At 45.7% G+C, this 12,614-nt stretch overlaps 1 protein-coding gene across 2 annotated transcripts in view; it reads right to left on the reverse strand.

Moving 5' to 3' along the window:
* Window positions 1-12,614, reverse strand: part of NSMF (NMDA receptor synaptonuclear signaling and neuronal migration factor) — a 64,475-nt gene that overhangs the window by 19,577 nt on the left and 32,284 nt on the right. For both annotated transcript variants that reach the window (XM_063936178.1, XM_063936177.1), the window contains 4 exons: window positions 8,081-8,133; window positions 5,537-5,626; window positions 1,025-1,149; window positions 504-587 (listed from right to left, as the gene is read on the reverse strand). In XM_063936178.1, the coding sequence (XP_063792248.1) occupies window positions 504-587; window positions 1,025-1,149; window positions 5,537-5,626; window positions 8,081-8,133 (352 nt within the window). The remainder of the gene's footprint in view (window positions 1-503; window positions 588-1,024; window positions 1,150-5,536; window positions 5,627-8,080; window positions 8,134-12,614) is intronic.

Below are 12,614 nucleotides of genomic sequence, written 5' to 3' on the forward strand. Positions count from 1 at the left end.
TGATTTCACATGAAGACACATCTGATCACTGGTGGGGGAGTAAACTGGACTAATTTGCCGTAACTCCAATATCTTGTGCCATCTGTGCACGGCATGGAGGGGATTCCACGGAATGTTCTGTGATGTACCTTATATAGCAAATTGGGGGTAATTCCAAGTTGATCGCAGGAGGAACTTTTTTAGCAGTTGGGCAAAACCATGTGCACTGCAGGTGGGGCAGATGTAACATGTGCAGAGAGTTAGATTTGGGTGTGGTGAGTTCAATCTGCAATCTAAATTGCAGTGTAAAAATAAAGCAGCCAGTATTTACCCTGCACAGAAACAAAATAACCCACCCAAATCTAACTCTCTCTGCACATGTTATATCTGCCCCCCCTGCAGTGCACATGGTTTTGCCCAACTGCTAAAAAATTTCCTCCTGCGATCAACTTGGAATTAACGCCAATGTACGGTATATACAAACATGAGATCCTATGTAACATGTAAACACACGCAGTACTTACATAGAGGATTGGGATGATGGAGGGGTCGTCTCTCCGGATTATGGTCGGGATATACTCTGCTTTAGGAACTTTGGATGAAATTAGCTGCAGGTAACAAAAGTCTAATTAGTGAATTGACCTGTGTTGAATATTCCACTTATCCCACCTGCTTGGCTGGTTTCTCTTCAAACACCTTTTGTGCTATGCCTAAGTGGGCGGGGCATGATGGCACCATCTTGGAAGCGCTGCCATACCTCCCTGGCTGGTCTGAGCCACCATAAGTGCCACGTACTTTGTTCCAACCCCGCCTCTCCACGCCCCCTAGAGGGCTGGCTGTGTATGGCCGCCCGTCACAGAGACAGAAGACCACTAACACCTGACTTGTGTGATAAGTGGAACAATTGTTTGTATGCAACTAACACCCACTTCTACATCTCTTGCAACTGCTTAATAACTGTGTCTACAAAGCCAACAAGTATCCACAGACGAGGTCCCAGGCCACGGGGTCACTAATACACCAAGGCTGGCATGCCACTTCTTACCATTATCTTGGGTGGAATAAAATCTTCCCCTTCACAGGACAAGATTTCCATTTCTCTCTCAGCCTCCCAGTTCAGCTCCTCACATTCTTCATCCAGAGCTGTGCAGGACGTCTGCAAATCATGGCCTGGAAGATAAGCAAAGTTGGTTGGGTTAGGGGCTGGTACCTGAAACACTCTCCCTGCCTCTAGAAGCAGTTGCGTTCCAGGTCCTGTCACCATGGAGATTTATTGAACAGTGAAATAAGATAACTTGAATTTTATATAGTTAGGCCTGCTCCTGTGTATAGAGATAGGCCTGCTCCTGTGTATAGAGATAGGCCTGCTCCTGTGTATAGAGATAGGCCTGCTCCTGTGTATAGAATTAGGCCTGTTCCTGTTTATATAGGTAGGCCTGCTCCTGTGTACAGAGATAGGCCTGCTCCTGTGTATAGAGATAGGCCTGCTCCTGTGTATAGAGATAGGCCTGCTCCTGTGTATAGAGATAGGCCTGCTCCTGTTTATATAGATAGGCCTGCTCCTGTTTATATAGATAGGCCTGCTCCTGTTTATATAGATAGGCCTGCTCCTGTGTATAGAGATAGGCCTGCTCCTGTTTATATAGATAGGCCTGCTCCTGTGTATAGAGATAGGCCTGCTCCTGTTTATATAGATAGGCCTGCTCCTGTTTATAGAGATAGGCCTGCTCCTGTTTATAGAGTTAGGCCTGGACCTGTTTATAGTTAGGCCTGCTCCTGTGTATAGAGATAGGCCTGCTCCTGTGTATAGAGATAGGCCTGCTCCTGTGTATAGAGATAGGCCTGCTCCTGTGTATAGAGATAGGCCTGCTCCTGTTTATAGAGATAGGCCTGGACCTGTTTATAGAGATAGGCCTGCTCCTGTTTATAGAGATAGGCCTGCTCCTGTGTATAGAGATAGACCTGCTCCTGTTTATAGAGTTAGGCCTGCTCCTGTTTATAGAGATAGGCCTGCTCCTGTGTATAGAGATAGGCCTGCTCCTGTGTATAGAGATAGGCCTGCTCCTGTGTATAGAGATTGGCCTGCTCCTGTGTATAGAGATAGGCCTGCTCCCGTTTATAGAGTTAGGCCTGGACCTGTTTATAGTTAGGCCTGCTCCTGTTTATAGTTAGGCCTGCTCCTGTTTATAGAGATAGGCCTGCTCCTGTTTATAGTTAGGCCTGCTCCTGTTTATAGTTAGGCCTGCTCCTGTTTATATAGATAGGCCTGCTCCTGTTTATAGAGTTAGGCCTGCTCCTGTTTATAGAGTTAGGCCTGCTCCTGTTTATAGTTAGGCCTGCTCCTGTTTATAGAGTTAGGCCTGCTCCTGTTTATAGAGTTAGGCCTGCTCCTGTTTATAGAGATAGGCCTGCTCCTGTTTATAGAGATAGGCCTGCTCCTGTTTATAGAGATAGGCCTGCTCCTGTTTATATAGATAGGCCTGCTCCTGTGTATAGAGATAGGCCTGCTCCTGTGTATAGAGATAGGCCTCTCCTGTTTATAGAGATAGGCCTGCTCCTGTTTATAGAGTTAGGCCTGGACCTGTTTATAGTTAGGCCTGCTCCTGTGTATAGAGATAGGCCTGCTCCTGTTTATAGAGATAGGCCTGCTCCTGTGTATAGAGATAGGCCTGCTCCTGTGTATAGAGATAGGCCTGCTCCTGTTTATATAGATAGGCCTGCTCCTGTGTATAGAGATAGGCCTGCTCCTGTTTATAGAGTTAGGCCTGCTCCTGTTTATATAGATAGGCCTGCTCCTGTTTATATAGATAGGCCTGCTCCTGTGTATAGAGATAGGCCTGCTCCTGTGTATAGAGATAGGCCTCTCCTGTTTATAGAGATAGGCCTGCTCCTGTTTATAGAGTTAGGCCTGGACCTGTTTATAGTTAGGCCTGCTCCTGTGTATAGAGATAGGCCTGCTCCTGTTTATAGAGTTAGGCCTGGACCTGTTTATAGTTAGGCCTGCTCCTGTTTATAGTTAGGCCTGCTCCTGTGTATAGAGATAGACCTGCTCCTGTTTATAGAGTTAGGCCTGCTCCTGTTTATAGAGATAGGCCTGCTCCTGTTTATAGAGTTAGGCCTGCTCCCGTTTATAGAGTTAGGCCTGGACCTGTTTATAGTTAGGCCTGCTCCTGTTTATAGTTAGGCCTGCTCCTGTTTATAGAGATAGGCCTGCTCCTGTTTATAGAGATAGGCCTGCTCCTGTTTATAGTTAGGCCTGCTCCTGTTTATAGTTAGGCCTGCTCCTGTTTATAGAGTTAGGCCTGCTCCTGTTTATAGAATTAGACCTGCTCCTGTTTATAGAGTTAGGCCTACTCCTGTTTATAGAGTTAGGCCTGCTCCTGTTTATAGAGTTAGGCCTGCTCCTGTTTATAGTTAGGCCTGCTCCTGTTTATAGAGTTAGGCCTGCTCCTGTTTATAGAATTAGACCTGCTCCTGTTTATAGAGTTAGGCCTACTCCTGTTTATAGAGTTAGGCCTGCTCCTGTTTATAGAGATAGGCCTGCTCCTGTTTATAGAGATAGGCCTGCTCCTGTTTATAGAGATAGGCCTGCTCCTGTTTATATAGATAGGCCTGCTCCTGTGTATAGAGATAGGCCTGCTCCTGTGTATAGAGATAGGCCTCTCCTGTTTATAGAGATAGGCCTGCTCCTGTTTATAGAGTTAGGCCTGGACCTGTTTATAGTTAGGCCTGCTCCTGTGTATAGAGATAGGCCTGCTCCTGTTTATAGAGTTAGGCCTGGACCTGTTTATAGTTAGGCCTGCTCCTGTTTATAGTTAGGCCTGCTCCTGTGTATAGAGATAGACCTGCTCCTGTTTATAGAGTTAGGCCTGCTCCTGTTTATAGAGATAGGCCTGCTCCTGTTTATAGAGTTAGGCCTGCTCCCGTTTATAGAGTTAGGCCTGGACCTGTTTATAGTTAGGCCTGCTCCTGTTTATAGTTAGGCCTGCTCCTGTTTATAGAGATAGGCCTGCTCCTGTTTATAGAGATAGGCCTGCTCCTGTTTATAGAGTTAGGCCTGCTCCTGTTTATAGTTAGGCCTGCTCCTGTTTATATAGATAGGCCTGCTCCTGTTTATAGAGTTAGGCCTGCTCCTGTTTATAGAGTTAGGCCTGCTCCTGTTTATAGTTAGGCCTGCTCCTGTTTATAGAGTTAGGCCTGCTCCTGTTTATAGAGTTAGGCCTGCTCCTGTTTATAGTTAGGCCTGCTCCTGTGTATAGAGATAGGCCTGCTCCTGTGTATAGAGATAGGCCTGCTCCTGTTTATATAGAAAGGCCTGCTCCTGTTTATAGAGTTAGGCATGCTCCTTTTTATATAGATAGGCCTGCTCCTGTTTATAGAGATAGGCCTGCTCCTGTTTATATAAAGGCCTGCTCCTGTTTATAGAATTAGGCCTGCTCCTGTTTATAGAATTAGGCCTGCTCCTGTTTATAGAATTAGGCCTGCTCCTGTTTATAGTTAGGCCTGCTCCTGTTTATAGAGATAGGCCTGCTCCTGTTTATATAGATAGGCCTGCTCCTGTTTATAGAGATAGGCCTGCTCCTGTTTATAGAATTAGACCTGCTCCTGTTTATAGAGTTAGGCCTGCTCCTGTTTATAGAGTTAGGCCTGCTCCTGTTTATAGAATTAGGCCTGCTCCTGTTTATAGAATTAGGCCTGCTCCTGTTTATAGAGTTAGGCCTGCTCCTGTTTATAGAGTTAGGCCTGCTCCTGTTTATAGAGATAGGCCTGCTCCTGTTTATAGAATTAGGCCTGCTCCTGTTTATAGAATTAGGCCTGCTCCTGTTTAGAGATAGGCCTGCTCCTGTTTATAGAATTAGGCCTGCTCCTGTTTATATAGATAGGCCTGCTCCTGTTTATATAGATAGGCCTGCTCCTGTTTATAGAATTAGGCCTGCTCCTGTTTATAGAGTTAGGCCTGCTCCTGTTTATAGTTAGGCCTGCTCCTGTTTATAGTTAGGCCTGCTCCTGTTTATAGAGTTAGGCCTGCTCCTGTTTATAGAGTTAGGCCTGCTCCTGTTTATAGAGTTAGGCCTGCTCCTGTTTATAGAGTTAGGCCTGCTCCTGTTTATAGAGTTAGGCCTGCTCCTGTTTATATAGTTGGCCTGCTCCTGTTTATAGAGTTAGGCCTGCTCCTGTTTATAGAGTTAGGCCTGCTCCTGTTTATAGAGTTAGGCCTGCTCCTGTTTATAGAGTTAGGCCTGCTCCTGTTTATAGAGTTAGGCCTGCTCCTGTTTATAGAGTTATCCTGCTCCTGTTTATATAGATAGGCCTGCTCCTGTTTATAGAGTTAGGCCTGCTCCTGTTTATATAGATAGGCCTGCTCCTGTTTATAGAGTTAGGCCTGCTCCTGTTTATATAGTTGACCTGCTCCCGTTTATAGAGTTAGGCCTGCTCCTGTTTATAGAGATAGGCCTGCTCCTGTTTATAGAGTTAGGCCTGCTCCTGAGGTCCATACAGCCTTAGCCTCTGACAAGTTCTCAGCACTGGCATAACGGCAAAACACCCAAATTCTTACTTTCTCTGGAGTCGTGGATGGAATCGGCTTTGACTGGGGTGGGATCGCTCCAGGACCGGCTGAAGCTTCTTTCTCTGCGGTCAGCGAATGCTACGAATGTAAAGACAAGACACAGGGTTATCCCCTCGTTTATGTTCTGTCAGGAACATAGGAGCCAGTCAGACAGATATTTCCCCAGGCCTACACACTGCGCTGCATCAATGAGGGTATGAGACTGCAGCCTCTACCCTAAGCAGCATCCAAGTGCGCCATAATAGTTGCTAGATGCCAGTTATGACTATGGAATATTAAGACTAGGCACCGGATACCGTATCAGACTGGGCACCAGATACAATAGGGCTATGCGTATCAGACTGGGCACCAGATACAATAGGGCTATGCGTATCAGACTGGGCACCAGATACAATAGGGCTATGCGTATCAGACTGGGCACCAGATACAATAGGGCTATGCGTATCAGACTGGGCACCAGATACAATAGGGCTATGCGTATCAGACTGGGCACCAGATACAATAGGGCTATGCGTATCAGACTGGGCACCAGATACAATAAGGCTATGCGTATCAGACTGGGCACCAGATACAATAGGGCCATGCGTATCAGACTGGGCACCAGATACAATAGGGCCATGCGTATCAGACTGGGCACCAGATACAATAGGGCTATGCGTATCAGACTGGGCACCAGATACAATAGGGCTATGCGTATCAGACTGGGCACCAGATACAATAGGGCTATGCGTATCAGACTGGGCACCAGATACAATAGGGCTATGCGTATCAGACTGGGCACCAGATACAATAGGGCTATGCGTATCAGACTGGGCACCAGATACAATAGGGCTATGCGTATCAGACTGGGCACCAGATACAATAGGGCTATGCGTATCAGACTGGGCACCAGATACAATAGGGCCATGCGTATCAGACTGGGCACCAGATACAATAGGGCTATGCGTATCAGACTGGGCACCAGATACAATAGGGCTATGCGTATCAGACTGGGCACCAGATACAATAGGGCTATGCGTATCAGACTGGGCACCAGATACAATAGGGCTATGCGTATCAGACTGGGCACCAGATACAATAGGGCCATGCGTATCAGACTGGGCACCAGATACAATAAGGCTATGCGTATCAGACTGGGCACCAGATACAATAGGGCTATGCGTATCAGACTGGGCACCAGATACAATAGGGCCATGCGTATCAGACTGGGCACCAGATACAATAAGGCTATGCGTATCAGACTGGGCACCAGATACAATAGGGCTATGCGTATCAGACTGGGCACCAGATACAATAGGGCTATGCGTATCAGACTGGGCACCAGATACAATAGGGCTATGCGTATCAGACTGGGCACCAGATACAATAGGGCTATGCGTATCAGACTGGGCACCAGATACAATAGGGCTATGCGTATCAGACTGGGCACCAGATACAATAGGGCTATGCGTATCAGACTGGGCACCAGATACAATAGGGCTATGCGTATCAGACTGGGCACCAGATACAATAGGGCTATGCGTATCAGACTGGGCACCAGATACAATAGGGCTATGCGTATCAGACTGGGCACCAGATACAATAGGGCTATGCGTATCAGACTGGGCACCAGATACAATAGGGCTATGCGTATCAGACTGGGCACCAGATACAATAAGGCTATGCGTATCAGACTGGGCACCAGATACAATAGGGCTATGCGTATCAGACTGGGCACCAGATACAATAGGGCTATGCGTATCAGACTGGACACCAGATACAATAGGGCTATGCGTATCAGACTGGGCACCAGATACAGTACGAGTATACGTAAATACATACTAACAGAGCCGTACAGATGTGTCCTTATACATCACTGCTGCAGCTGTGCCAAACAGCCACTAGCAGAGTTGCAAACGACCGGTCCGCTCACTCGTGCCAGGTATCTCGTACTGCGTGGCATACTGAGGCTTGATGTATGAGGGGGATGCAGTCAATTTACCTCCAATCAAAATCCCGACGGTCAAAATCCCGACAACAATTGACCGTCGGGCTAAATCCCGACAAGGTCAAAATCCCGACATGGACAAAATCCCGACAAGGTCAAAATCCCGACATGTAAAATGTCGACAGGTCAAAATGCCGAAATGAGTTTTTCGTGATTTTTTCATTGAAACCGACTTGTTCATACTTCACCATCCCAGTGGACCTGGAGGGGAAATATAATAGTGTGCCCGAAGCATGGCGAGCACAGCGGTACACTTATATGGTGTCCATGTCGACCTATGTCAACACACACACAATGAAAACAGCATGTCGGTATTTTGGCCTGTCGGCATTTTACATGTCGGTATTTTGACCTTGTCGGTATTTTAAATGTCGGTATTTTGACCTTGTCGGGATTTTGTCCGTCGGTCAATTGCTGCCAGGATTTCGACCGTCGGGATTTTGATTGGAGATATTTCATACCGATCCCGTATGAGGACCCATCTGTACAGTAATTGCTATAGGAACCTCTATAAGTAGTAATCAGCAGTCAGACACGGTTCTTACTCTGAGCTTTCATCCGTCGGCTGCCAACCATCCGTAAGTGTTTGCGGAAATTCCTGCGGGCAGAGACCAGAGCACGGCGTGAGCAAGAACAATAAGGTTATGTAGAAACTCTCTGATGTTATAAGATGTCTCCAGCCTCCAGAACATGATTAAAGGCTGAAATTAAACTGGGCAGCTCAGTAACCACCAGCGAGAACTAGAAACCACCAGTTCCTGCTATAAAGACCAGTGGTTTATTCAGTCCCGCTGCGTAATGCCGGGTAATGTATTAATGTGGCCCATTAGGCTGGCATCCCTGTCTCCCAGTACCGATACGGGCCTCGGGCACTGTCTGTATGGAGCTTGGCCTCTGTTCCTTTGAAGGGTTTTTCTAGGTCATCCGGAGGATATAGTTGTTTGTTAATCAAATTAAATTGTGACTCATAGGGGATAATTCAGAGTTGATCGCAGCAGCAAATTTGTTAGCATTTGGGCAAAACCATGTGCAGTGCAGGGGGGGCAGATGTAACATGTGCAGAGAGTGTTAGATTTGGGTGGGTTATATTGTTTCTGTGCAGGGTAAATACTGGCTGCTTTATTTTTACACTGCAATTTAGATTTCAGCTTGAACACACCCCACCCAAATGTAACTCTCTCTGCACATGTTACATCTGCCCTCCCCTGCAGTGCACATAGGTGGTCATTCCGAGTTGTTCGCTCGCTAGCTACTTTTAGCAGAAATGCAAACACAAAGTTGCCGCCCTCTGGGAGTGTATCTTAGCATAGCAGAATTGCTAACGAAAGATTAGCAGTTCTGCTATAAAGTATTTCCTTGCAATGTCTGAGTAGCTCCAGACCTACTCCTAGATTGCGATCACCTCGGTCCGTTTAGTTCCTGGTTTGACGTCACAAACACGCCCTGCGTTCTGCCAGCCACTCCCCCGTTTCTCCAGCCACTCCTGCGTTTTCTGCTGGCACGCCTGCGTTTTTTTGGCACACTCCCAAAAAACGCTCAGTTACCACCCAGAAACACCCACTTCCTGTCAATCATTCACCGATCAACAGAGCGACTGAAAAGCTTTGTTCCCCCGTGAGTAAAATAGCATAGTTTGTGTAAAATTGCTTAGCGCGTGCGCCCTGCTGTGCATACGCATGCGCAGAACTGCCGGATTTTAGCCTACTAGCAATTCTGCTAAAAATAGCAATGAGCTAACAATTCGGAATGACCACCATGGTTTTGCCCAACTGCTAACAAATTTGCTGCTGCAATCAACTATGAATTACCCCCATAGGGGGGCATTCTGAGTTGATCGCTCGCTAGCAGTTTTTAGCAGCCGTGTAAACGCTATGCCGCCACCCACTGGGAGTGTATTTTAGCTTAGCAGAAGTGCGAACGTTTTTATCGCAGGGCACCTGCAAAAAATTTTTGTGCAGTCTTAGAGTAGCTCAAAACCTACTCAGCGCTTGCGATCACTTCAGACTATTCAGTTCCGGATTTGATGTCACAAACACGCCCAGCGTTCGACCAGCCACGCCTGCGTTTTTCCTGGCACGCCTGCGTTTTTCCGAACACTCCCTGAAAACGGTCAGTTGCCACCCAGAAACGCCCACTTAATGTAAATCACTCTGCGGCAACCAGTGCGACTGAAATGCATCGCTAGACCCTGTGCAAAACTGCATCGTTCGTTGTGCCTGTACGTCGCGCGTGTGCATTGCGCCGCATACGCATGCGCAGAACTGCCATTTTTTTGCCTGATTGCTGCGCTGCAAATAAATGCAGCTAGCGATCAACTCGGAATGACCACCATAATCCGTTCACTAATAGGGAGCAATAAATCACTATAGTGATCCATGATTTTGGTCTTAATCCTGAAATGAAAAAATCTAAAGACCTAGATGACACGTCAAAGGATCCGCTTAGTATGAAGATTGTAAATACTTGGTTCTAGAAGCTGAATATAATATACTGAGCTGCCAAGTTTAGGTTTGTGTACAGTATCAAGACTTATTCAATATACAACCCTTATTGCCATGCAGCCCACATATATATATATATATATATATATATATATACACACATGTTGAGTATCCCTTATCCAAAATGCTTGGGACCAGAGGTATTTTGGATATGGGATTTTTCCGTATTTTGGAATAATTGCATACCATAATGAGATATCATGGTGATGGGACCTAAATCTAAGCACAGAATGCATTTATGTTTCATATACACCTTATACACACAGCCTGAAGGTCATTTTAGCCAATATTTTTTATAACTTTGTGCATTAAACAAAGTGTGTCTACATTCACACAATTCATTTATGTTTCATATACACCTTATACACACAGCCTGAAGGTCATTTAATACAATATTTTTAATAACTGAGTATTAAACAAAGGTTGTGTACATTGAGCCATCAAAAAACAAAGGTTTCACTAACTCACTCTCACTCAAAAAAGTCCGTATTTCGGAATATTCCGTATTTCGGAATATTTGGATATGGGATACTCAACCTGTATATATATATATATACACACACACATACTTAAAATTATATCTCCTTTCCAAATGCTTTAAAAAAAACAACAATGTTTATAAACATAGACAGTTCCTGTAGTATATACGGATGCACTGCGAATAATCGCACCGCAAAACAGCTTTGCGCCCATCGCTTAATGAGTCTCAGTGACTGCGGCTTGTCACACTTTCATCGAAGCGTCTGATAAAGCAGGGGTAGGCAGCGACCGGCACACCGGCTGCTGTGGAGCTACACATCCCAGCATGCCCTGCAACAGTTTTATCATGCCCTAACAGCAACACTGCGGCAGGGCATGCTGGGATGTGTAGTTCCACAGCAGCTGGAGTGCCGCAGGTTGCCTACCCCTGTGACACGGAAACAGGCTGTGATGAGTAATATTCCGATCTCAAGCCCCCATTATATTTTGGTCTGGATGTGCCCTGCGCGAGTCAGGAATGAGAATAAAAGTCATTATTTCCTGCCATACACTGAGGTTTGTGAAATTGTGATTGGGGTTGCAGCTTGTCAGTTATTCTAATGAGTGCAGAATGTTGTAAACCTGTGGGTCGTCAGCTGTTGTAGAACTACAGATCTCAGCATGCCCTGCCAACCAAAGTTCTGGTGCTGCATAGGTGAGCAGAACAGAGCACTCCATATAGTGTTCCTTCCAGTGCAACAGGGGTTAATGTATCCCTAGTGTGCAAGAGGAAAATACACGTAATGTCGCCGCTTCGCGAGGATGTTTGCGCTAAGTTGCTGCCATGTTGAAGCCTCTGATACGCTGACGCATGGCAGCTCTGTGATTAGGGGCCCCTGCGACGTGGGTGTCGGCACTGGTTACATTCCCACAGAAAGCAGCGGGGAGATTTTCCACTTCAGCTCCCCCTTTGATGGCTGTGAGTACAGTGACAGAAAGATGAACCTAACGAGCTTCCTTTTATACTGAAATCTGTCCTGGAGTCATTAATGCGGAATCACAGGGAGACTATTAATAAGACACGATGTTTCATTATGTAGGATAGAATGAAATGTAAAGAAACAATTATATTTTTAAATAAAAGGCACATTATATACTAATGCTGTGTAACAATGGGTATATAGCAACACTAAATGGCCAATTAAAGTAACTATCGCTGATTATTATATATCTGTTAAATAACAGCAGAATCCGCTGGGCCACCCCTTGCTCCCCGTGTGACGGGCTTGTGCTGCAGAAGTGCCGACTTTGGGGTAAATTTACTAACATTGGAGTTCTATTTAAGATGGGATGTTGCCCATAGCAACCAATCAGATTCTACTTCTCATTTATCTATCACCTTCTAGAAGATAATACATAGAATCTGATTGGTTGCTATTGGCAACATCCCCTCTTAAATAAAACTCCCCTCTTAGTAAATTTACCCCTTTGTGTCTAATTCAGATCTGATCGCAGCAGCAAATTTGTTAGCAGTTGGGCAAAAACCATGTGCAGTGCAGGTGGGGCAGATGTAACATGTGCAGAGAGAGTTAGATTTGGGTGGGGTGTGTTCAAACTGAAATCTAAATTGCAGTGTAAAAATAAAGCAGCCAGTATTTACCCTGCACAGAAACAATATAACCCACCCAAATCTAACACTCTCTGCACATGTTACATCTGCCCGACCTGCAGTGCACATGGTTTTGCCCATTAGCTAACAAATTTTGCTGCTGCAATCAGATCTGAATTACCTCCTTTGTGGGTTAGTGCAGGGTTTCCCAAACTCGGCCCTCAGGGCACCTAACAGTCCAGGTTTTAAGGATATCCATGCTTGTGCACACATGGGGGTAAATTTACTAAGATGGGAGTTCTGTTGAAGATGGGATGTTGCCCATAGCAACCAATCAGATTCTACTTCTCATTTATCTAGCACCTTCTAGAAGATGGTACCTGGAATCTGATTGGTTGCTATGGGCAACATCCCATCTTAAATAGAACTCCCATGTTAGTAAATTTACCCCCTGGTATAATGAACCTGACTGAGGTACTAATGGACTTAAGGACGGATATCCTAAAAACC

Source organism: Pseudophryne corroboree, chromosome 8 (assembly GCF_028390025.1).
Source record: "Pseudophryne corroboree isolate aPseCor3 chromosome 8, aPseCor3.hap2, whole genome shotgun sequence".
NCBI lineage: Eukaryota > Metazoa > Chordata > Amphibia > Anura > Myobatrachidae > Pseudophryne > Pseudophryne corroboree.